Source organism: Ranitomeya variabilis, chromosome 1, assembly GCF_051348905.1.
Source record: "Ranitomeya variabilis isolate aRanVar5 chromosome 1, aRanVar5.hap1, whole genome shotgun sequence".
NCBI classification, from domain to species: Eukaryota; Metazoa; Chordata; class Amphibia; order Anura; family Dendrobatidae; genus Ranitomeya; species Ranitomeya variabilis.
Window position 1 is genome coordinate 221,623,057 of NC_135232.1, and position 26,555 is coordinate 221,649,611.

At 42.5% G+C, this 26,555-nt stretch overlaps 1 protein-coding gene across 3 annotated transcripts in view; it reads right to left on the reverse strand.

Annotated features, from left to right (window-relative positions):
* Positions 1-26,555, reverse strand: part of CAMKK2 (calcium/calmodulin dependent protein kinase kinase 2) — a 141,678-nt gene that overhangs the window by 30,584 nt on the left and 84,539 nt on the right. For all 3 annotated transcript variants that reach the window (XM_077292934.1, XM_077292938.1, XM_077292941.1), the window contains exon 7: positions 10,394-10,430. In XM_077292934.1, coding sequence (XP_077149049.1) covers positions 10,394-10,430 — 37 coding nt within the window. The remainder of the gene's footprint in view (positions 1-10,393; positions 10,431-26,555) is intronic.

Sequence of the window (26,555 nt, forward strand, 5' to 3'; positions counted from 1 at the left end):
ATCAATAAAGCCAGTATTGAGAGGGGCGTTAGCACTGTGGTAGCTGCTGGAGCAGTGGTGCACAAAAGATGTCGTATGAACTACATATCAAGAAGCAAATAGACTTGCATAAGAAAGCTACTTCCGTTCATCGTTCACCTGCCAAGAGAGGTACACGGGTGTCTACTGGATCCTATGATAGCACGACGCAGTGTTTGTTCTGTGGACATGAAGTGGTGAAGACAAGATTTAGTAGTGATTTCGATGACAATAGCTTTGTTAAAACAGATGGATTTGTAAAGTCCATCATGTCACATTGCAAACAGCGTAATGATGACTTGGCAATCACCATTAAAGGGAGAATCGCGTACTTTGGGAAGGACTTACATGCTGCAGACTGTATCATCGTTCATGTGACATTAACTTTCGGACAAATTACGGAATTCCTATGCGTCATGGTGGTGGATCTACTACAAAGAAACCGTGAAAGGTAGGGAGGCCGATGAACATGGACCAAGAGCAAGCGTTCTTGAGAATGTGTGCATTTCTCGAGGACAACGATGAAGAGCAACTGACTGTCACTCCGTCATTTTCTTTGCAAGATCTGTATCTTGTAGGAGACAGTGCTGCCTATAGTAATAAATGGCTGAGGTACAGGCTGGAGGAGAGGTATGGCGATTCGCTATTCATAGCAGAGTGTGAAGGGTTGCCTAACATTGTAACGTTCCGTGAAAAGACCAGAATAATCCTGAGGGACTATTTCCGTAGTCAGGAAACGGATGAAGAAGCCCAGAAGAGAGCCATCATAGAGACTGCGGCCAAACTAATCAAGAGCGATATCAAGTCTAAGATCCCATCTTCAACCAATGAATATCCGAAGACTTCTTCGCTTGAATGTCAGTCTGCCTTAGATTGTCTCCCCCTGAGTTTGCTTTGCTTGCTTGAAACCGTCTTTGTTGGAAAGGACATTCACAGGAAGGTCGCAAGCATTGGACTATCAGTTGTTCAGGCTGTACGTCCCAGGGCAGTAGTAGCTCCATTGCAGCTTGGGTTAGCAGCCCAGCTCCATCATCATTTCAGGCCTCGATTTCTTTTAGACAGTCTCTCAGCCATGGGATATTGTTCATCATATTCGGAAGTTCAGCGATTCAAGGAAAACGCTGCCGCTTCTGTTGGCCAGGATGTACTCGGTGGTACCATAGACAGACTGGATACGGCACTGTTGTTCGCTGCGGACAACGTCGATCATAATATCATCACGTTAGATGGGAAGGGGACTTTTCACGGCATGGGGATGGTAGCTACTGTGACTCCAGGAAGGAAGGTCAGTCGCACTGTTCTCAGACGGAAGACTGCGGACTTGGAGATCGTTGAACAAAGCAGAGTTGATGTAAGGGAATACCGTTTTGCAAAATACACTCGTCGAAACATAAAATTAAAGCCCTTGCCATTTCTTGACGCCATTGACCATCGTGTTGATGTATTGTGGGAGATGTCTTTACGCTTCAAACAGCCTGAACCGAGCTGGAATGGAATGATGCACATGCTACATAAAGACTGTGATCATCCGGGGTCGTCTTCGGTAATCTTCCTGCCCATTATTGACATGTATTCCGGAGACAAGTCATGCATCTTCTCTACTCTTGAGTATCTGTGCAACCTTGCTGATAAACACCGATCCGCTGCAGTTGTTACATTCGATCAGCCACTCTACTGGAAAGCGTCAGAAATAAAACATGAGGTGCCTGAAGACATGCCCGGTTCGAGATGTTGTCCTGATGCCTGGGAGCTTCCACACATTGATGAATCTTATGGGTGCCATAGGAACGTTGATGGATGGGAGTGGAATCAAAGAGATCTTGGGAACAATTTACGGTGACAATGCTGTACAACACATCATGACTGGAAAGGCAGTTCAGCGTGCAGTTCGTGGCCATCTCCTCCTTGATCAGTGTCTTACTCAGCAAGTTGCAGACAAAGTACTTTGCGACCATCCCGGTTTTGGAGACCTGTTGCAAGAACTTGAGCAGTTGTATGCTCGGACACTGACAGGGAAGAGTGACTTGAATTCGGTCATCACTTCTATCTGCCTTAGTGAAATTGTCCACCTCAAGAAACGGATTATCCGCTCACTCTCGCACCAGTAAACTATGGCTGAATTACCAACAGATGGTTGGAATTGCAAGGGAGCTTATCGAGGCAGATCGTACAGGATCCTGGCTGATGCACCTTCATGCTGTAGCCGAATGTTTGCCCATTCTGCAGCTGCTGGGCATGGGAACTATGCGAAGGCCACCTACCTTTACCTCCAGTCTATGACCACTCTGGAAGATGATATGCCATCAGTCTTCCATAGATTTATGAATGGCTTGCATGTTGTAAGGCGGACTGATCAGTACTGGGCAGGCCTGGGTTGCAACCTAGTCATCGAGCAAGCTCTGATGCGCTCCCTAAAAACTGCAGGAGGACTCACCAGAGGAAGTGGAATGTCCGAACATCAGAGGGCCTTGTGGACTCTGTCTGTGCCAGTGTCCTCTTCCTACAGTGATGCAATGCAGGGTTTCACTCGCCAGAGCTTTGTCACCAGTGAACAACACAAGGAGACAAGAACGTCAAGGATGAGAAGAGATCGTGAAGACCTGGAGAAAATTGCAGATAAACTCAAGACGTTTTCACCTTTCTCTGATGAAGTGTCTCTTCGCAACATTATCACCGGTGTCAATGCAAATAAGAATGTGAATGTCCATAACCTGTTCACCATTGGCAGAGAAATAGTGGCAACAATGGAGGGTCAATCACTGTTTTCAGTTAAGTACAAGCGGTCAATGAAAGCCAAGACCCTGGCATCCAGTGAGGCTATTGACGTTGCTAAGGACAAAACAATAGACTCCGCTCTTTTGTTCCAAAGGTTTCTTGTGGTGTCTCAAACTGCTGATCTTTCCCTTGATGAGGTGATTGCCTATGAACTTTCACCATACCCACCATCCCTCTTTGAGGCAAAACATCTCTTAGGCTACTTTCACACTAGCGTCGTACGACGCACGTCGCAATGCGACGTTGCGACGTACCGACGCATACTGTGCAAGCGCCGCACAACGGGGGCAGCGGATGCAGTTTTTCAACGCATCTGCTGCCCCATTGTGAGGTGCGGGGAGGCGGGGGCGGAGTTCCGGCCGTGCATGCGTGGTCGGAAATGCTGGACACGACACACCAAAAAACGTTACATGCAACGTTTTTTGGTGGCGACGGACCGACGCAACACGACGCAACCGTCGCACGACGTGTGGCAATCCGTCGCTAATACAAGTCTATGGAGAAAAAACGCATCCTGCAAGCACTTTTGCAGGATGCGTTTTTTTCTACAAAACGACACATAGCGACTTGCAGTGCACGACGCTAGTGTGAAAGTAACCTTACGCAAACCAAACAAAGCACAACTGATGGCTGCTATAAAAGAACAGAGTTCAGATGAAGCAGTACTCAAGGATGTACCAGAAGTGGAACATTATGTTCTTGACGGAGGTTCTCTTCTCCATCGACTGAAGTGGTCAGAAGGAAAGACATATTGTTCAATCGCTGAAGACTATGCATCTTTCACACTAAAGCACTATGGTAAGGCTACGATAGTATTTGATGGTTACATTGGAGGACCAAATACAAAGGACATTACCCATCAGCGACGGCGCAAAAAACGAACAAGTAACAAAGTGAACATTGCTGAAGGAACGAAATTTGTCAGGAAACAGGAGGACTTCCTTTCGAATGTGGAGAACAAACAGTCTCTTATCAATCTCGTTTCACAGCGCATGAATGACAGAGGTTGCCACGTAATACAATCAGAGGGGGATGCAGATGTGGAGATTGTTAAGGCAGCAGTGTCAATGTCATCCAACAAAAGTACTAGTCTCGTTGGCGAAGATACAGATCTTTTGGTGTTGTTACTTCATCACGCGTCAACCAGCGATGGCAACAAGCTTTATTTCTACTTGGATAAAGGGAGTCCTGCAACAGTATACGACATTAGGCCGGCCTCACACTAGCGAGTTTTACGGACGTAAGAGCGCAGAAATTACGTCCGTAAAACTCGCAAAATAAACGGCACAATTATTCTCAATGGGGCTGCTCCTATTAGCCGTATATTACGGTTCAGTATTATACGGCTTTATACGGCCGTACAAAATCGCAGCATGCTGCGTTTGTCAGCGTATTGCGCAAAAAAAAAAAATCGCTAATGAAAGTCTATGGGGGCGAGAAAAATACGGATTCCACACGGACCTGCAGTGTGACTTGCGAGAAATACGCAGCGGTGTTAGTGAAAAGTCGGTAATTCAATTGCCGGCTTTTCATTTCTCCTGCACAAACCCGACAGGATATGAGACATGGTTTACATACAGTAAACCATCTCATATCCCCTTTTTTTTTTGCATATTCCACACTACTTATGTTAGTAGTGTGTATGTGCAAAATTTCAGCGCTGTAGCTGCTGAAATAAAGGGTTAAATGGCGGAAAAAATTGGCGTGGGCTCCCGCGCAATTTTCTCCGCCAGAATGGTAAAGCCAGTGACTGAGGGCAGATATTAATAGCCAGGAGAGGGTCCATAGTTATTGGCCCCCCCGTGGCTACAAACATCTGCCCCCAGCCACCCCAGAAAAGGCACATCTGGAAGATGCGCCTATTCTGGCACTTGGCCACTCTCTTCCCACTCCCTGTAGCGGTGGGATATGGGGTAATGAAGGGTTAATGCCACCTTGCTATTGGAAGGTGACATTAAGCCAGATTAATAATGGAGAGGCGTCAATTATGACACCTATCCATTATTAATCCAATTGTTGGAAAGGGTTAAAAAACACACACACACATGATTTAAAAGTAGTTTAATGAAATAAACACAGCGGTTGTTGTAATAATTTATTGTTCTCTCAATCCATCAGGAACACCCTCGCTTGGAAAAATAATAAACGCACAAGATACATACCTTCTGGTGAACCGTCTCGTCCCACGAAGTAATCCATCTGAAGGGGTTAACTAATATTACAGGCACGAGCTGCGATAAACCACTCGCTCGTGCCTGTAATCCCCGGGTGCTGAAAGGAAAGCAGGATCTGTACTTACATTGAGTCGCGGTGAGGCGCCCTCTGGTGGATGTTCTCATGAACTGCAGCCTGGGAACTTTTTCCCACGCTCCAGGTCATATGAGGACATCCACCAGGGGGCGCATCACCGCGACTGAAGGAAATGTAGGTCAATGACCTACATTTCCTTCATTCGCCGGGGAATTACAAGCACGAGCACCGCTGCATTTAGCAGGGCTCCTGCCTGTAATATTAGTTAACCCCTTCAGATGGATTACTTCGTGGGACGAGACGGTTCACCAGAAGGTATGTATCTTGTGCGTTTATTATTTTTCCAAGCGAGGGTGTTCCTGATGGATTGAGAGAACAATAAATTATTACAACAACCGCTGTGTTTATTTCATTAAACTACTTTTAAATCATGTGTGTGTGTGTGTTTTTTAACCCTTTCCAACAATTGGATTAATAATGGATAGGTGTCATAATTGACGCCTCTCCATTATTAATCTGGCTTAATGTCACCTTCCAATAGCAAGGTGGCATTAACCCTTCATTACCCCATATCCCACCGCTACAGGGAGTGGGAAGAGAGTGGCCAAGTGCCAGAATAGGCGCATCTTCCAGCTGTGCCTTTTCTGGGGTGGCTGGGGGCAGATGTTTTTAGCCACGGGGGGGCCAATAACCATGGACCCTCTCCTGGCTATTAATATCTGCCCTCAGTCACTGGCTTTACCATTCTGGCGGAGAAAATTGCGCGGGAGCCCACGCCAATTTTTTCCGCAATTTAACCCTTTATTTCAGCAGCTACAGTGCTGAAATTTTGCACATACACACTACTAACATTAGTAGTGTGGAATATGCAAAAAAAAAGGGGATATGAGATGGTTTACTGTATGTAAACCATGTCTCATATCATGTCGGGTTTGTGCAGGAGAAATGAAAAGCCGGCAATTGAATTACCGGCTGTTCACAGATATCGCGCTGAATGAAATCTAAATACAGAATATATATATATATGTGTCTCAATGACATTATATATATATATATACTGTATATATGTTTTCCCGAACATTTGAGCACATAAATCCATTAGATGTCGGTTTTGCAAGCCTGCGCGAAAATCTCGCAGTACGGATGCAATACGGATTACATACGGAGGATGCCATGCGCAAAATACGCTGACACACCCTGACTACGGATCAATATTTTGGGAACATTTCTCCGTATTACGGCCGTAGTACGGACGTATAATACGTGGCGTATTGTCTTACGCCAAGTGTGAGGCCGGCCTTAAGGTTATGAAGAAGTTCCTGGAAAACCATGTCTGCAGCAGTCTTCTGTTCCTTCATGCATTCACGGGTTGCGATACCACTTCTGCGGTTTTTGGAATCTGAAAAAAAACTCGGTCTACACAAGGTTTTGAAGGGAGACTCGGTCTTAAATAGCTGTGCTAAAATCTTTTCCACACCTAACAAGAACAGAGCTGAGATTGAAGACGCTGGGTGTATAGCGATGGTGGCATTGTTCGGGGGCAAACTTGGAGACAATCTGTCTGCAATGAGGTATTCTACTCTCTGCAAAAAAAGTTGGTTCAACCAAAATCTTTGTTACACCTGAACGACTGCCGCCGACCTCCTCTGCAACGAAGTATCATGCCATTCGGAGTTACCTCCAAGTGATGCTTTGGATGGACAATGGAGAGGCCATGGACACTACTGAATGGGGATGGGAATTGCAGAACAACAGTCTAGTTCCAGTGATGATGGATACTTTACCCACGCCAGAAACACTTCTGAAAATAATTCACTGCAATTGTTCTCGTGGTTGTAGTATACTTCGGTGCACTTGCAAAAGACACGGAATTACCTGTTCACGGGTATGCGGACCATGTCAAGAAGGGCATTGTGACAATATGAGTGAGGAAGCAGTGTCTGATGATGAAAATAGTGACTACTGACCTGACACGCTTATTCAGTGATAAAGTAGGTCTTAAAATGCACTGTGTATTAATTCTATAATTTCTAGAAATGTACATATATGTCATGACGTCATGACCTTGCCTGTCCATGTAGTTAGTATAAAACTTTGTATAAAAATTGTTAGATGAAAATATATAGTATACAAAATGCAAACTCTTCTGTAACCTAAAGCTACAGCTTTGAAATAGGGAAATATTCGTTATTTTTAGTGCGATGGCTGTCATCGTCTTATGACGTCATAGTTAGGACCTTTGTGGTGATCAATTTTTGGAAAACTTTTAATATGTTGTTCCCCACATATAATAGTAATAAAAAAATCATAAAACGCTTTCTTGGAATTTGTTCCGGGTTAAACCGTATTTTGACTGGACTACTTTTGATTTTGGTAAATATAACCTCTTAATGCTGCAAATTCAACAAATGATCATTTTTAGTTCTTTACAACCTGGAAAACGTTTGGAAACTCTTTTGTGCATAATATTTTGAAATGGTGCATTTTGAGGGGGTCTGGTTAGTTTTGAAAAAAAAAAAAAAAAAGGTCCAATAAAATTTGATTTATAATCTAACAGTTGAATATACAAAAAATTAACCTGACCAGCACCTCCTAAGTGTGAACATGTGCAAGCTGCCAGACTGCATTACATAGAAAAAAGAAAGCACAGCAGCACTATGCATAAGTTTAGGCCATGTGAAAACACAGAAAAACATTAAAAACATATAATCTAGCTCTACTTGCCCATAAATTGTAGGCTAAACCCAGGAGTATGTGAACAAAACCGAGAGACAAAAGACAACAGTCATAAAGCCCATTAGAAGTAATCAAAGATTCCTTAAACATCAATATTCGAGGTGGAGGCCTTTCCAAACGTCTGGGGCAGTTGGAAACGCGGTGGATCTGGACCCTTAATACAATCCAACCCCTAGGCCTCAATGAAAATTTAAGTTTCTTGCCATTTCTCTGATCGCCTGACCGCTGACCTTTTGAGTACTTTTCCGCATCCACTTATGTTTTTATATGCTTTTAACACACTGTAATTTTTATGTGTAGGTTCGGAAATGGCTTGGTCCAACAGTTGAATTCTGCAGAATATGCCGCAATGGATTTTCCAATATGGACTATTTAGAGAAGCAATATGGAACGTGTACTATCGCTTGGATATATCGATATATTTTTTTGCTCTGTATAAATGTTTTGGATATATGTTCTGCACCATTACCCTGTACATGCGGAGTTTTTGTTATTTATGGTGTTTTGCCTAAGGGCTCATACTCACTTGTGTGAAATACGGCCGAGTCTCGCAGGTTAAAACCCGGCTCTGCCGCCGGCACTTGGGAGCGGAGCGTGCAGCTCCATGTATTGCTGTGCGGCCGCACGCTCCGCTCTGGAGTGCCGGCGGCAGAGCCGGGTTTTAACGTATTTCACGCAAGTGAGTATGAGCCCTAATTGTGATAATTCAGGTTATATGATTCATATTTGAAATGAAGTTAAGGATTGATATGCTATTATGCTATTATATTATATATTTTCTAACATGATATTGTCTCTATATATTCATTTATATTCACAATTTTGATATTAGATTGTTTATTCTTTCTATCATATGTCTGTAATGACCTTAAGGGTTTATACTACAGATACATACTCTGCTACATGTTTTGATACTGTATGGGTTAATTCTGCAGGTATATGTTTAAGGGCTTGGTTTGACTATCTTCAGGATATGCATTTTGATATCTGTATGTATCCTGAGGCTATCTATTATCTAACATGATACCATGTGCCTTCTAAAACTTAAATCATATTTTGTTAATGTCCGATTATTTGCCATCAGTTGTTATGGCTGCTGACACTCTTACACTCCTATGCACATGCTCCATGGCTCCCTGTGCGCTTGCCGGCTTGGGCTCCAGCGACGCATCTGTTTCTGGATCACGTGGGGCCCCACGTGCTTCCGTTTTCGGCTGGTGCGCTGTGAGCGATCCGGCGGCTGCGATGGTAGCCATGGTAATGCGGCGCTCTGCTCTGGACTTCATTTCCGATCTACTGGTACGCTAATACATGCTTGCGCCACTTGAGGAAGGTCTTTTGACCGAAACGCGCGTCGGAGTGGACGGGCGTGCCGCAGTGATCCTGCTATTGCAATCCATTAAGGTATTTGTATTTATTATTATGGGTTGTTACTTCTGGATTGCCTGTTATAATGGATCGTACATGTGTACTGCTGATATGTATACTCAACGTCTGTGACATGCCTGCCCTTAGCGTTCGTTTTGGATGCTGTTAACATCTGATTTTACTCTTTTTAGCCCCAATTGTCCCCTTTTCCTGTTTTGATAATAATAATAAAGATTTATACTTTGATTACTTCTAATGGGCTTTATGACTGTTGTCTTTTGTCCTTCGGGTTTGTTTGCATATTGTTGGTTGCAGTTGGCCCTTATTATAGTCCATAGGATGAGATGTGGAACTATTTTTATTTACTATTCTACTACTGTTGGTGTTAGTGGAGGTTTTCCTCCAATTTTTCCACTACACTATGCTTGCCAATAACATTATTTGTAAAACCAGGAGTAGACACGAGTGTCCAAAATTGTAGGTTGATAGTCAAAGAGAAGGCAGGTACAGTAAAGCAGGGACCCATCAGAGGGAGGGCACCTTGCTGTGGTTGATGGGCATACATGAATTGGCCAAATTATGCGCTAAGAACCTCCATTTTCATTAATTTCCGTAAGTTTTAAAAAAAATGTTGAAACTTTTTTTGAGTAGTAAAATCTAGACTATGTTTTTAATGTTTTTCTGTGTTTTCCTATGGCCTAAACTTATGCATAGTGCTGCTGTGCTTTCTTTTTTCTATTCTAACAGTTGATGATTTGAACATTGTACTGACTCATTTGCATCAACCATTTAAGAAAATTAGAGAAAAATAGCATTTGCATAATAATTTGGAACGCTATGTGTAAATTTGTCTCGAGCCTGGAAAAAAAAAACCCCTACAATGTATTCACTGATGCAAAGTAGGATTTGTTTGCGCTGGACTCTTACTACTAATTTGTTCAGTGGCTATAAATGACAGGTTCCCTTTAGGTCTTGAAATTGGAATGAAAATGTCACATTGCAGTTGGGTTATATCAGTGTTTCTCATCTCCAGTCCTCAAGACCCACCAACAGGTCGTGTTTTCAGGATTTCCTTAGTATTGCACAGGTGATAATTTCATCACCTGCTCAAGCATTAATTCCATCACCTATGCAGTAAGCAAATCCTGAAAACATGACCTGTTGGTGGGTCTTGAGGACTGGAGTTGAGAAACACTGGGTTATATAGCTGAAATAGTACTTAAAATTAGCTAAAAAGTTTCCTTACCCATGTACAGATGGTCCTCGCTGGGGTCATCAAGTACCTGGTAACAGAAGAAAAGCAGCAGTCAGAATAGAGCAGGAGTTATTATTGGTGATGCTCTTATGACCTTGAGGACAAGCATTAAAGGGAACCTGTCACCCCCAAAATCGAGGGTGAGCTAAGCCCAACAGCATCAGGGGCTTATCCACAGCATTCTGGAATGCTGTAGATAAGCCCCCGATGTATCCTAAAAGATAAGAAAAAGAGGTTAGATTATACTCACCCTGGGGCGCCGGGCCTCTGACCTTTCCTGGCGCCTGCGCACTGCAGTACTTTGCTCTGCCCTCAACAGGACAGACAAAGTACGCCTGCGTCGCAGCCGCAGCGTGAAGACCAGAAGAGGACGTCATCCTATGACGATGGGAGGCCTCAGACCGCAACGCCCACTGGATCGGACCGCCCCTGGGTGAGTATAATCTCACCTCTTTTTCTCTTCTTTTAGGATACATCGGGGGCTTATCTACAGCATTACAGAATGCTGTAGATAAGCCCCTGATGCCGGTGGGCTTAGCTCACCCTCGATTTTGGGGGTGACAGGTTCCCTTTAAAAGCAGTGGTCCGAAACCAAAATTTATTTTATTCCTAAATTAGTTACATAGTTACATAGTTATTAAGGTTGAAGGAAGACTGTAAGTCCATCTAGTTCAACCCATAGCCTAACCTAACATGCCCTAACATGTTGATCCAGGGGAAGGCAAAAAAACCCCATGTGGCAAAGAGTAACTCCACCATGGGGAAAAAAATTCCTTCCCGACTCCACATACGGCAATCAGACTAGTTCCCTGGATCAACGCCTTATCAAGGAATCTAGTGTATATACCCTGTAACATTATACTTTTCCAGAAAGGTATCCAGTCCCCTCTTAAATTTAATTAATGAATCACTCATTACAACATCATACGGCAGAGAGTTCCATAGTCTCACTGCTCTTACAGTAAAGAATCCGCGTCTGTTATTATGCTTAAACCTTCTTTCCTCCAGACGTAGAGGATGCCCCCTTGTCCCTGTCTCAGGTCTATGATTAAAAAGATCACCAGAAAGGTCTTTGTACTGTCCCCTCATATATTTATACATTAAAATAAGATCACCCCTTAGTCTTCGTTTTTCCAAACTAAATAGCCCCAAGTGTAATAACCTATCTTGGTATTGCAGACCCCCCAGTCCTCTAATAACCTTGGTCGCTCTTCTCTGCACCCGCTCCAGTTCAGCTATGTCTTTCTTATACACCGGAGACCAGAACTGTGCACAGTATTCTAAGTGTGGTCGAACTAGTGACTTGTATAGAGGTAAAATTATGTTCTCCTCATGAGCATCTATGCCTCTTTTAATACATCCCATTATTTTATTTGCCTTTGAAGCAGCTGCCTGACACTGGCCACTGAATATGAGTTTGTCATCCACCCATACACCCAGGTCTTTTTCATTGACGGTTTTGCCCAGAGTTTTAGAATTAAGCACATAGTTATACATCTTATTACTTCTACCCAAGTGCATGACCTTACATTTATCCCCATTAAAGCTCATTTGCCATTTATCAGACCAAGCTTCTAGTTTACATAAATCATCCTGTAATATAAAATTGTCCTCCCCTGTATTGATTACCCTGCAGAGTTTAGTGTCATGTGCAAATATTGAAATTCTACTCTGAATGCCCCCTACAAGGTCATTAATAAATATGTTAAAAAGAAGAGGGCCCAATACTGACCCCTGTGGTACCCCACTGCTAACCGTGACCCAGTCCGAGTGTGCTCCATTAATAACCACCCTTTGTTTCCTATCCCTGAGCCAGCTCTCAACCCACTTACACATATTCTCCCCTATCCCCATTACTCTCATTTTATGTAACAACCTTTTGTGTGGCACCGTATCAAAAGCTTTGGAAAAGTCCATATATACTACGTCCACTGGGTTCCCTTGGTCCAGTCCGGAACTTACCTCTTCATAGAAGCTGATCAAATTAGTCTGACATGAACGGTCCCTAGTAAACCCGTGCTGATACTGGGTCATGAGGTTATTCCTCTTCAGATACTCCAGCATAGCATCCCTTAGAATGCCCTCCAGGATTTTACCCACAGTAGAGGTTAAGCTTACTGGCCTATAATTACCGAGTTCAGTTTTTGCCCCTTTTTTGAATATTGGCACCACATTTGCTATACGCCAGTCCTGTGGTACAGACCCTGTTATTATGGAGTCTTTAAAGATTAAAAATAATGGTCTATCAATGACTGTACTTAGTTCCTGCAGTACTCGGGGGTGTATCCCATCCGGGCCCGGAGATTTATCAATTTTAGTTATTTTTAGACGCCGCTGTACTTCCTGCTGGGTTAAGCAGGTGACATTTAATGGGGAATTTTTATCACTAGTCATTTTGTCTGCCATGGGATATTCTTTTGTAAATACTGATGAAAAAAAGTCATTTAGCATATTGGCTTTTTCCTCATCCTCATCCACCATTTCACCCAGACTATTTTTAAGGGGGCCAACACTGTCATTTTTTAGTTTCTTACTATTTATATAGTTAAAGAATATTTTGGGATTATTTTTACTCTCTCTGGCAATGAGTCTCTCTGTCTCAATCTTTGCTGCCTTGATTTGCTTTTTACAGAATTTAATTTTCTGTATTTATTTAATGCCTCCTCACTACCTACTTCCTTTAATTCTCTAAATGCTTTCTTTTTGTCCCTTATTGCGCCCCTTACAGCTCTATTTAGCCATATTGGTTTCCTCCTATTTCTAGTATGTTTATTCCCATACGGTATATACTGTGCACAGGTCCTATCCAGGATGCTAATAAATGTCTCCCATTTTCTTTGTGTATTTTTGTGTCTCAGGATATTGTCCCAGTTAATTGCACCAAGATCCTCTCTCATCCGTTGGAAATTTGCCCTCCTGAAGTTTAGTGTCCTTGTCACCCCCCTACTACCCATCTTATTAAAGGTTACATGAAAACTTATTATTTTGTGATCACTATTCCCCAAGTGACACCCAACCCTTATATTTGATATGTGGTCTGGCCTGTTGGTTAATATTAGGTCTAGCAGTGCCCCCCTCCTTGTTGGGTCCTGAACCAGTTGTGAAAGGTAATTGTCTCTCATAGTTGTCAAAAACCGATTACCTTTGCTGGAACTGCAGGTTTCTGTTCCCCAATCTATTTCAGGGTAGTTGAAGTCCCCCATAATAATGACTTCTCCTTGAGTCGCAGCTTCATCTATTTGCTTTACGAGGATATTCTCCATTGCTTCCATTATTTTTGGAGATTTATAACAAACCCCTATCAGTAATTTATTATTTTTCCCCCCTCCCCTTATCTCCACCCACAGGGACTCTACATTTTCATTAAATTCACCTATATTATCACGCAGGATGGGTTTTAAGGAAGATTTTACATATAGACACACCCCTCCCCCTCGCTTATCTGTACGGTCATTTCTGAACAGGCTATAGCCCTGCAAGTTAACAGCCCAGTCATGGCTCTCATCCAGCCACGTCTCAGATATCCCCACCATGTCATAATTATGCTCCAACAACATTAGTTCTAATTCATCCATTTTGTTGGCGAGGCTTCTGGCATTAGTATACATGCACTTGATGTTACTCTCTGTACCTCTATTCTTTCTTAAATTACTAACTGTTCTAACCCCACCCCCCATGCCACCGCCACCCCCAACTTCCTTATTTGTGCCCAGGTCTCTATCTGCACTATCTTCCCCTCCTATAAAATGAATACCCTCCCCCCCATTCCCTAGTTTAAACACTCCTCCAACCTTCTAACCATTTAAAAGCCTGTTTAATGTCATAATCTAATCTCTTTTCTAATACGCTTACATTTAAAAGTCCCTACCATTTCCTCACTGTCTACATTTTTTTTTTTTTTTACTATCTCCTCTTAGAGGACTCTTCCTTTGAGAATCTCAGTGCATGCTGGGATAGTTAAATAAGTTGTCAAGGGGCAGAGGTGCGCATGGTCACTGCCGCAGCCCCCCTCCCTGAAACAAGGAGTTATCGGTAATGTGTTTTCAGGGGCTGAGCTAGTACTCACTCTACTGAGCATGCGTCTGTTGTTCAACGTATGCTCTGTGGATTCGTCACCATGCAAAATGCACAGTGACAGTGTGCTCGCTGGCCACCTCTCATGAGAAGTGACGAGGCGGCAAGAGAGCGCACTATCAGTGTGCATTATAAGAATACCCGATGTACAAGAAAAGCAGGGACCAGCCCTGCCCCCACAAGTGACCACAGACTATGCTCCCTGATGATGACTCATTTGACTATTGAAGCATGTACTAAGTTTCTCAGACAAAGCATCAGAGGAGGTAGTATTTAAAAAAAAAAAAAAAAAAAATCAAGCAGTTAGGGAACGGTAGGAAATTTTTAATTAAAGTATATTAGAAAAGAGATTAGATTATGACATTAAATAGACAAGAAATTTAGGATTAAAATAAAATTTTAGCTTCGGACAACCTCTAAGTAATCCCGGCCCTTCATGAAGGCTATTAACCATCAGTAGTAGGTAACCATACTTTACTGTGGAAGAAAAAGAAGAGAAGGATTTGCCATATTTTGTATGTGGAAAGAAGCCCACATTTGCTGATATTAAACTATTACTGAAGTTATCCAAAACACTTACACATTTTTCAAAAGGTTTTTCCACTTAAGAACTTGAAAATGGATCAACATCCCCAGTAACAACTGCAGCCAGAATGGTATTTATAAAGTGATTCAAGTATTTTACATGCTGGGAAAACTAGTCAACTACTATTATTACTGCGTAACTCAAAATTCTAAAATGTCTGACCTTCGGGGTCAATGCTCCATTTCCGGTAGAGTAGACTGACTTAAAATGTACTACTAAGTGTCACTGTTTGAGGGGGATTAAGGGCTGACAAATTATTACTAGAGTGATTAAGGGCTTAATCATAATGTCCCTAGTGATCTACAGTGGTTAAAGGTACCGTCACACTAAACGATATCTCTAGCGATCCGTGACGTTGCAGCGTCCTGGATAGCGATATCGTTGTGTTTGACACGCAGCAGCGATCAGGATCCTGCTGTGATATCGCTGGTCGTTGATTAAAGTCCAGAACTTTATTTGGTCGTCAGATCGCCGTGTATCGTTGTGTTTGACAGCAAAAGCAACGATACCAGCGATGTTTTACAATGGTAACCTGGGTAAATATCGGGTTACTAAGCGCAGGGCCGCGCTTAGTAACCCGATGTTTACCCTGGTTACCAGTGTAAAATGTAAAAAAACAAACAGTACATACTCACCCTCTGATGTCTGTCACACGTCCCTCGCCGTCCGCTTCCTGCACTGACTGAGCGCTGGCCGTAAAGTGAAAGCACAGCACAGCGGTGACGTCACCGCTCTGCTGTTAGGGCCGGCACTCAGTCAGTGCAGGAAGCGGACGCCGGGGGACGCGAAGGTGAGTATGTAGTGTTTGTTTTTTTACATTTTACACTGGTAACCAGGGTAAACATCGGGTTACTAAGCGCGGCCCTGCGCTTAGCAACCCGATGTTTACCCTGGTTACCCAGGGACCTCGGCATCGTTGGTCGCTGGAGAGCGGTCTGTGTGACAGCTCTCCAGCGACCAAACAGCGACGCTGCAGCGATCGGCATCGTTGCCTGTATCGCTGCAGCGTCGCTTAGTGTGACGGTACCTTTAGGGGCTATAGCGTTATCATTATATGGGGGAGAAAGGGTCAATGTCAATAGCCCCATGGTCTCAGATAGGCCAATATTCCTAAAGAAACTGTCCACAAATAACATATTGATGACTTATTCGCTAGTAAGCAAAGAGGGTCTGACACCAGGCACCCCCACTGATCAGCTGATATCTGCAACGTACATTACTCAAGTAAACAAGAGAGTCTTCAGGTACTCAAAAGTTCCAGACGCCACCTTAAAGATTGGAGTAAAATTATTAATGACAATCCTTTGGGTTTATGTTAGCAAAGGGTGTAATTCATTCTAGGCAGGGATTTCTTTTGTTAGGTTCTGGTCACATTACTTAAGGAGTCCATGTTGCCATATGACCCAGTAGCGGCTCGGGTACCTCTTATTTTGCTGTATAGTAAAGTAGGTAGACTACATAATTCCATAAGATAGTCAACAAGTGTCTAAGGAAAAACAAACAAAATTAAAAAAAAAAAAAAAAAAAAAAAAAAAAAAAAAATCGGTGGAGGAAAGTAGAACCTGATGGACCAATTTTTTTTTTTTCAACTATATATTCTATATAACTATGTAATGGTAATAAATCTTCATTTCTTCTACAGGTTTATGGGGATTTGTTCTAATAGGATCCTATTAGCAGTGAACCCTGTTGTGCACCTTCTGTCATACGCTGTAGAAGTGTTAATGGGAAGAACCCGAAGATGACAATACACAGATAGAAGTAGGTTGATGGCTGAATAACTATTGAACGAACCACTGTCTGGTGAATGATCGTTATATTGATGTCTCCATACGCATTTTAGTAAGCCGTCAGAAATGTTCACCGTGCCCATGCATGAACGTCGTTTCTCCAGAAATTGACAGTCTGTCATAAATCATATTAGTTGAATTCATCCATTTCGATCACCTTTATATTAATGTGTAGGGTCACCCTTCCACACACACGGTCTTTCTGTGACCTCCTCTTTGTTCCTGCAGCAATTATTGAGATAAGTACATCATAGAGATGACAGAGTGACTTTGGTTTAGCAGCCACACTGTTCTCTACATGATCATGGCTTCAGTTATCTTCTGATTAATAAAAAAGCATCTGAGGCCACATGGACTCCAGGACCATAAAACACAAATTCCAATCTGCCCCCCCCCCCTTTAATGAACTGTTATACAAACAGATATATAAATTAGATTTAATCACAAAAGGACCAAACACAAAAATATATATCTAGCTGATCCACAGTGACTAATACAATTCGTCACACGAGCACTACATGTGCTTCGGGTTTGCTTTATATCACACATTTGTACAGTTTTCCACCTCAGCAGCCAAGTGAGTAGCCAATCTAGAGAGGCCTGCTGTCTGAGACTCGCATTTATCTCCTTTCTTTTAATCATGTGAGCAATAGCGGACACATCCACAGCCATGGTGAATGTAACTGCTGTCAATGTTGGAAAGGGTTACACAAGGCAAATTACTCTCCTCACCCAACCTAGAGAACATTATTAGGATCCATAAGGAACCAGGACATAACTTTGTAAATTATATTGAGGATTCATGTGATGTTACTAATGAAAAAATATATGTTTAGGAGGAAAAACCAAAAATAACTTACAAATAGAAAAATAACCCCCATAAAATGGAATACTTTATTAAATATTGCACTAAAAAATCCCTATCTAATAATTCAGTATAATGGGGCAGATAACCCCAACATATATACACACACGCCCTATACTGAAAATATACCAACAATAAACATCATAACATGTCCTACTTAGGTGATATAGCACAGGTGGTATATAAAATACCTAAAGAGTGTCAGGATATATGTGTACTGCCCCTAATGGTAATGCAGACCTGTAATATATCCCTACCTAGATGCGGGGGTTGGCACCCTAAGAAAATACGAGAACGGCGCCCCCGCTCGTACGATGACTATCCCTGGTCTCCTAGGGATTCCCTATAAGGGATAGACTATGAAACAGAAAGCCAGTTGGCTGTATATAACTTGTAAGAATATGTGATACCGTTAACACAGCATGTCAGGCCCGCATCCCACAATGTGCTGTAAGATAGGGATAGAGGTAAAAGCTAAATATCACAAGTTACCGGACAATAAATAGAAAAATACAAAATATATATTCAGCATACTAAGGAACCGATACCATGAAACATATTAATGCCATAAAAAGCAATAACTAAGGCAAGCCCCCACCACATAAACCTGGAAATGGGCAGATAATGCAGTCAGTTCAGTCGGGAATGCAGCAAGTAATAAAGATACATATTAATGATAATTGTCATATACTCATCTGCTGCAAAAATCAACCCCAGCCAAACGTCCATCCAGCAGTGGTGGCTCATACGATAAATTAGGGCACACCAACTTCACAAAAGACCTCTCAACGCGTTTCCCCCAGACCATGGGTTCATCAGGAGAGTAAGAACATCAGCATGGCAGTAAATGATATATATAGATACATACAAAGATAGGGCTGCAGCGACATACCGGAGGCTATTGCTTAAATAGATGGTCTCCCAGCAAGGTAGTAAAGTACTTCCTAATTCAAGGTGTAAAGTCCGTAGCCGTCCCTCAATCCAGATAAAGTAATAGCAAGTGTAGGTAAATCCATGAATACCGCCATATTGGTGAAGTACACGGCGGCCCCACACGGAAGTGGACAGTGAAAAATGCCTCTATCAGTAAAAACAGGCCAGCAGTGCCCGGTATCAGCGCTACAAACAGCGCATGCGTAGTGCTAGACCAGAAAGGCAGAGTAAAGCCTCACCGACCGCCATAATGGTGGAGTCCAGAGGTGCCTTGTATATATAGTAAGCAGCCGCGCACGCGCCGCACTGCGCAGGCTACATGCGATAAATCCCCATAGACCACCATAATTCTGGGGTCCAGCAGAGACCTAAGAAAGAAAATATACAACCTATATTACGGCGATAACAGCACAAGACAATGATATTTACTGTAATAGATACACCGGTTTATGAACAAAAGAGGCATAATGGATACATCACTGAATGCGCATACAGACCAAATATGGTAATATACACTCACAACGGTAAGGGAAAGAAGCGCAGGACTATACATACAACACTAATATAGATGGTAGAAAAATGAAGCAAATATGCTATATCACAAAAAGATAACTTAACTACCAAAAAATAAACAGGGAAGCAGAAAAATAATAATAAATCACAATTACTATGGAGAAACCACTGATCAATAGAAACCACGAGGTTACACTGCACAGGATCAAATATGGATAAATAAAGATAGCTTAATATAATAAACCGGGAAGGATAACCCAAATAAGACTAGCTGACATCAATGAATTGACCCATCACAAAAAACAGCAATAATTTTGCTGCTCATTCAAGCCATAAGGTGCAAGAGTGCGTAGCCTAAAAATCCACTGACATTCCTTTTGGAGGAGCAATTTGTCCAGGTTACCACCCCTGGGATTACGTCGCACAACTTCAAGCACACAAAAAGAGATAGCTCTATCGTTATTGAAATGAACACATCTAACATGCTTCGCTATTGGTGTATCCCGCTTATGTTTTATGTCCCCCAAATGTTCACCGATGCGTCTCCGTAGCTCTCTCTTAGTTTTTCCAATATAACTGAGTGGACACGAACACGTAGCCATATATACTAACCCCTCAGATTTACAATTGGCAAAGTCCCTCATATAGTAAATCCTATCAGATGTGGTGCTCTTGAATGTTTTCTCCTTCCTTACCCATGAACAAAATTTACAGCTACCACACCTAAACGTGCCACACGGTTTACGATCCAACCAGGTACCAGACATAACGGGGCGCTCATAGAAACTATGGACCAGACGGTCCTTGATGGATCTACCCTTTTTATACGTAATTTTAGGGGTAGGGGGGACAAAATCCTTAAGATCAGGATCCGCCCTAAGGATCCCCCAATGTCTTTTCAAGATACTCTGTACCGCATTCGATCTGTTATCAAACATACCAATGATTCTCGGTATCTCGGGTATATCCTCTCCAGGTGGTGGGTGAAGCAAGTCTTGCCGAGAACAACCAGCTGCATGTCTCAGGGCCCCATCCAGAACTGTCCCAGGGTAACCCCTTTGGCCAAATCTACACCTAAGATCATAAGCCTGCTCAGAAAAATCATGATTATTGGAGCAGTTTCTCCTGACACGTAAAAATTGCCCTTTTGGGATTCCTCTACGCAGGGGGCCAGGATGGAAACTATCCCACCTAAGGAGACCATTAGTGGATGTGGGTTTCCTATAAGTCTTAGTGGTAAGTCTACCCCTCTGATCCTTACTAATATTAAGGTCAAGGAAGTTGATGGATTCTTCCTGAATCTCCGATGTGAACCTCATGTTTATGTTATTCTTATTAATACACAGAATGAACTGATTAAACTCGGCAACAGTGCCTGACCAGAGTACGAACACATCGTCGATAAATCTCGACCAAAATAAAATCTTAGGGAACCACCAAGCTTCTTCCACAAAAATAACAGTCTCTTCCCACCAGCCCAGGAAGAGGTTGGCGTACGATGGGGCACAGGAGCTCCCCATCGCCGTCCCCCTGAGCTGGTGGTAAGTCTTGCCAAAGAAAAGAAAACAATTATGATTCAATATGAATGTCATTAACTCAACCACAAATTTGTTGTGCGGGATACATTGGGTGGCACGTGTATTAAGAAAAAATTCCATCCCCCTGACACCTGCCTCATGTGGAATATTACTGTACAACGCTTCCACATCTATGGACGCCAAAAAAGTGTTAGTATCAATGTCAAGACCCTCGAGTTTAGTAAGTAAGTCCAGGGTATCCCTAAGGTATGAGGGCAGAGACACAACAAAAGGGCGGAGGATCTTATCGATGTAGACCCCTACATTTTGGCCCACCGAGTTAACCCCCGACACAATAGGACGACCCCTAAGGGGCAAAAGCCCCTTATGAACCTTAGGAAGACAATAAAAGGCAGGTACCAGAGGGAAAGATGGGGAAAGAAACTCAAATTCGTCTTTGGTAATCAATCTGAGATCAAGGCCTCTGATAAGAAGACACATTAGCGTATCTGTATATTGGGGAGTTGGATCCTTACTGAGAATTTCATATGTCTCACTGTCATCAAGTATCAGCTTACACATTGACATATACTGATCATGGTTCATTATGACCATATTGCCCCCCTTATCGGAGGGCTTAATAATTATATCTCTATTTTTCTCTAATTCAGTTAAGGCCAACATCTCAGACCTAGTCAGATTAGACGATAGAGTGTCCCCCCTCTCTCTGGAATTAATCCTCAATAGATCTTCCTCAACAACTTTGAGAAAGATATCAATAGAATCCAGAGTCCCAGCCGGGGGTGCCCTAGTACTCTTACGTTTGAGTGATGTAAAGGGACCCAAACCATCATTACGTTCATTATCTCTCAATAGGTCAGTCAAGATGTCAACAGCTTCAAGATCATCGACCGCAATACCCAAATCCACGCACCTTTCTCTATCTTTATCAAGATGGAACTTGTGCCACTTGAGTTTCCGTGCAAACAAATTAATGTCTTTAACCCAACCAAAAGCATCAAACTTAGTTGTGGGGACAAAATTAAGGCCCTTATGAAGGACATTACACTCGTCAAACGACAACTCATAATTACTCAAATTAATGATTTGACCAGACCCCACACGTCCTAAACCATTCTGTTTCTCAGTGGATAAACAAGTGGGGCCCTCTGCTCCAAAAAAGGAGAGGAAGAAGGCAAAGAGGGCGTAGGTCCAGATACTGGCATTGGAAGGGATGGCTCGCCCAAACCGATAGTGGAGTTGTTTGTTTGTATACCTCCTCGTGTCTGTATACCCATGTTGGTGGACCCCATAGGGGTATGCATATGTGTGCCATATCCTTGCCATCTCTGTCTCTGTCTTTGTCCCCTGCCTCTTGACCTACCCCTCTGCCTCCACCTATTACTGGAGTTGGATCTCTCACTGTCAGAATTATCCGTTTCAGATGACGAAATATGAGTCCGGTTATCCCGTTGAGGATTCACAAAATTATACGCCCTATTTTCTTTGAATTCCGTATAATCCCTTGTAAACTGGAAATGCTTTCTATCCTTGATGTTTGCCTGAAATTTTTCCACAGAGGTCTGTAGCAAAGATTCCCTCCTCGTAAATTCAGGGTCAGATTTAAACACTAGCACTTTTTCTATAAGTTCTCCCAATATTTTCCTAGTGCGTTCAAAATTGATCTTCTCCTCTTCAATCAGGATTCTCATGAACCTACAAGAGGATTCAATTGATTCCCGTTGCCAGACCTCTAACAATTGGGGATTCACCAGTCTTGGAGACGGAAACAACCGAATCCTCAAGCCACTGGGAACAATGTTGTTTTTGAGATAGTTTTCAAGGGCCTTTATTTCCCAAAACGATTTGATATTGTTTTTGTACCCCACAAATAGTTCATTAAATAGATTTTTTATGGAAATTGAGCTACTAGCTCCTACCCGGCTATTATCAGTGGAGAAGGCTAAATTAGCATCCTCTATCCATTGCCCCGTATTAATGGGTCCAGATAAAAAGCTAGCCATGAAAAAAAGCAATAAGAGACTTACTAATGAAAAAATATATGTTTAGGAGGAAAAACCAAAAATAACTTACAAATAGAAAAATAACCCCCATAAAATGGAATACTTTATTAAATATTGCACTAAAAAATCCCTATCTAATAATTCAGTATAATGGGGCAGATAACCCCAACATATATACACACACGCCCTATACTGAAAATATACCAACAATAAACATCATAACATGTCCTACTTAGGTGATATAGCACAGGTGGTATATAAAATACCTAAAGAGTGTCAGGATATATGTGTACTGCCCCTAATGGTAATGCAGACCTGTAATATATCCCTACCTAGATGCGGGGGTTGGCACCCTAAGAAAATACGAGAACGGCGCCCCCGCTCGTACGATGACTATCCCTGGTCTCCTAGGGATTCCCTATAAGGGATAGACTATGAAACAGAAAGCCAGTTGGCTGTATATAACTTGTAAGAATATGTGATACCGTTAACACAGCATGTCAGGCCCGCATCCCACAATGTGCTGTAAGATAGGGATAGAGGTAAAAGCTAAATATCACAAGTTACCGGACAATAAATAGAAAAATACAAAATATATATTCAGCATACTAAGGAACCGATACCATGAAACATATTAATGCCATAAAAAGCAATAACTAAGGCAAGCCCCCACCACATAAACCTGGAAATGGGCAGATAATGCAGTCAGTTCAGTCGGGAATGCAGCAAGTAATAAAGATACATATTAATGATAATTGTCATATACTCATCTGCTGCAAAAATCAACCCCAGCCAAACGTCCATCCAGCAGTGGTGGCTCATACGATAAATTAGGGCACACCAACTTCACAAAAGACCTCTCAACGCGTTTCCCCCAGACCATGGGTTCATCAGGAGAGTAAGAACATCAGCATGGCAGTAAATGATATATATAGATACATACAAAGATAGGGCTGCCCCTTAGGGGCAGATAAAAGATAGCTTTTGCCCCTTAGGGGTCGTCCTATTGTGTCGGGGGTTAACTCGGTGGGCCAAAATGTAGGGGTCTACATCGATAAGATCCTCCGCCCTTTTGTTGTGTCTCTGCCCTCATACCTTAGGGATACCCTGGACTTACTTACTAAACTCGAGGGTCTTGACATTGATACTAACACTTTTTTGGCGTCCATAGATGTGGAAGCGTTGTACAGTAATATTCCACATGAGGCAGGTGTCAGGGGGATGGAATTTTTTCTTAATACACGTGCCACCCAATGTATCCCGCACAACAAATTTGTGGTTGAGTTAATGACATTCATATTGAATCATAATTGTTTTCTTTTCTTTGGCAAGACTTACCACCAGCTCAGGGGGACGGCGATGGGGAGCTCCTGTGCCCCATCGTACGCCAACCTCTTCCTGGGCTGGTGGGAAGAGACTGTTATTTTTGTGGAAGAAGCTTGGTGGTTCCCTAAGATTTTATTTTGGTCGAGATTTATCGACGATGTGTTCGTACTCTGGTCAGGCACTGTTGCCGAGTTTAATCAGTTCATTCTGTGTATTAATAAGAATAACATAAACATGAGGTTCACATCGGAGATTCAGGAAGAATCCATCAACTTCCTTGACCTTAATATTAGTAAGGATCAGAGGGGTAGACTTACCACTAAGACTTATAGGAAACCCACATCCACTAATGGTCTCCTTAGGTGGGATAGTTTCCATCCTGGCCCCCTGCGTAGAGGAATCCCAAAAGGGCAATTTTTACGTGTCAGGAGAAACTGCTCCAATAATCATGATTTTTCTGAGCAGGCTTATGATCTTAGGTGTAGATTTGGCCAAAGGGGTTACCCTGGGACAGTTCTGGATGGGGCCCTGAGACATGCAGCTGGTTGTTCTCGGCAAGACTTGCTTCACCCACCACCTGGAGAGGATATACCCGAGATACCGAGAATCATTGGTATGTTTGATAACAGATCGAATGCGGTACAGAGTATCTTGAAAAGACATTGGGGGATCCTTAGGGCGGATCCTGATCTTAAGGATTTTGTCCCCCCTACCCCTAAAATTACGTATAAAAAGGGTAGATCCATCAAGGACCGTCTGGTCCATAGTTTCTATGAGCGCCCCGTTATGTCTGGTACCTGGTTGGATCGTAAACCGTGTGGCACGTTTAGGTGTGGTAGCTGTAAATTTTGTTCATGGGTAAGGAAGGAGAAAACATTCAAGAGCACCACATCTGATAGGATTTACTATATGAGGGACTTTGCCAATTGTAAATCTGAGGGGGTAGTATATATGGCTACGTGTTCGTGTCCACTCAGTTATATTGGAAAAACTAAGAGAGAGCTACGGAGACGCATCGGTGAACATTTGGGGGACATAAAACATAAGCGGGATACACCAATAGCGAAGCATGTTAGATGTGTTCATTTCAATAACGATAGAGCTATCTCTTTTTGTGTGCTTGAAGTTGTGCGACGTAATCCCAGGGGTGGTAACCTGGACAAATTGCTCCTCCAAAAGGAATGTCAGTGGATTTTTAGGCTACGCACTCTTGCACCTTATGGCTTGAATGAGCAGCAAAATTATTGCTGTTTTTTGTGATGGGTCAATTCATTTATGTCAGCTAGTCTTATTTGGGTTATCCTTCCCGGTTTATTATATTAAGCTATCTTTATTTATCCATATTTGATCCTGTGCAGTGTAACCTCGTGGTTTCTATTGATCAGTGGTTTCTCCATAGTAATTGTGATTTATTATTATTTTTCTGCTTCCCTGTTTATTTTTTGGTAGTTAAGTTATCTTTTTGTGATATAGCATATTTGCTTCATTTTTCTACCATCTATATTAGTGTTGTATGTATAGTCCTGCGCTTCTTTCCCTTACCGTTGTGAGTGTATATTACCATATTTGGTCTGTATGCGCATTCAGTGATGTATCCATTATGCCTCTTTTGTTCATAAACCGGTGTATCTATTACAGTAAATATCATTGTCTTGTGCTGTTATCGCCGTAATATAGGTTGTATATTTTCTTTCTTAGGTCTCTGCTGGACCCCAGAATTATGGTGGTCTATGGGGATTTATCGCATGTAGCCTGCGCAGTGCGGCGCGTGCGCGGCTGCTTACTATATATACAAGGCACCTCTGGACTCCACCATTATGGCGGTCGGTGAGGCTTTACTCTGCCTTTCTGGTCTAGCACTACGCATGCGCTGTTTGTAGCGCTGATACCGGGCACTGCTGGCCTGTTTTTACTGATAGAGGCATTTTTCACTGTCCACTTCCGTGTGGGGCCGCCGTGTACTTCACCAATATGGCGGTATTCATGGATTTACCTACACTTGCTATTACTTTATCTGGATTGAGGGACGGCTACGGACTTTACACCTTGAATTAGGAAGTACTTTACTACCTTGCTGGGAGACCATCTATTTAAGCAATAGCCTCCGGTATGTCGCTGCAGCCCTATCTTTGTATGTATCTATATATATCATTTACTGCCATGCTGATGTTCTTACTCTCCTGATGAACCCATGGTCTGGGGGAAACGCGTTGAGAGGTCTTTTGTGAAGTTGGTGTGCCCTAATTTATCGTATGAGCCACCACTGCTGGATGGACGTTTGGCTGGGGTTGATTTTTGCAGCAGATGAGTATATGACAATTATCATTAATATGTATCTTTATTACTTGCTGCATTCCCGACTGAACTGACTGCATTATCTGCCCATTTCCAGGTTTATGTGGTGGGGGCTTGCCTTAGTTATTGCTTTTTATGGCATTAATATGTTTCATGGTATCGGTTCCTTAGTATGCTGAATATATATTTTGTATTTTTCTATTTATTGTCCGGTAACTTGTGATATTTAG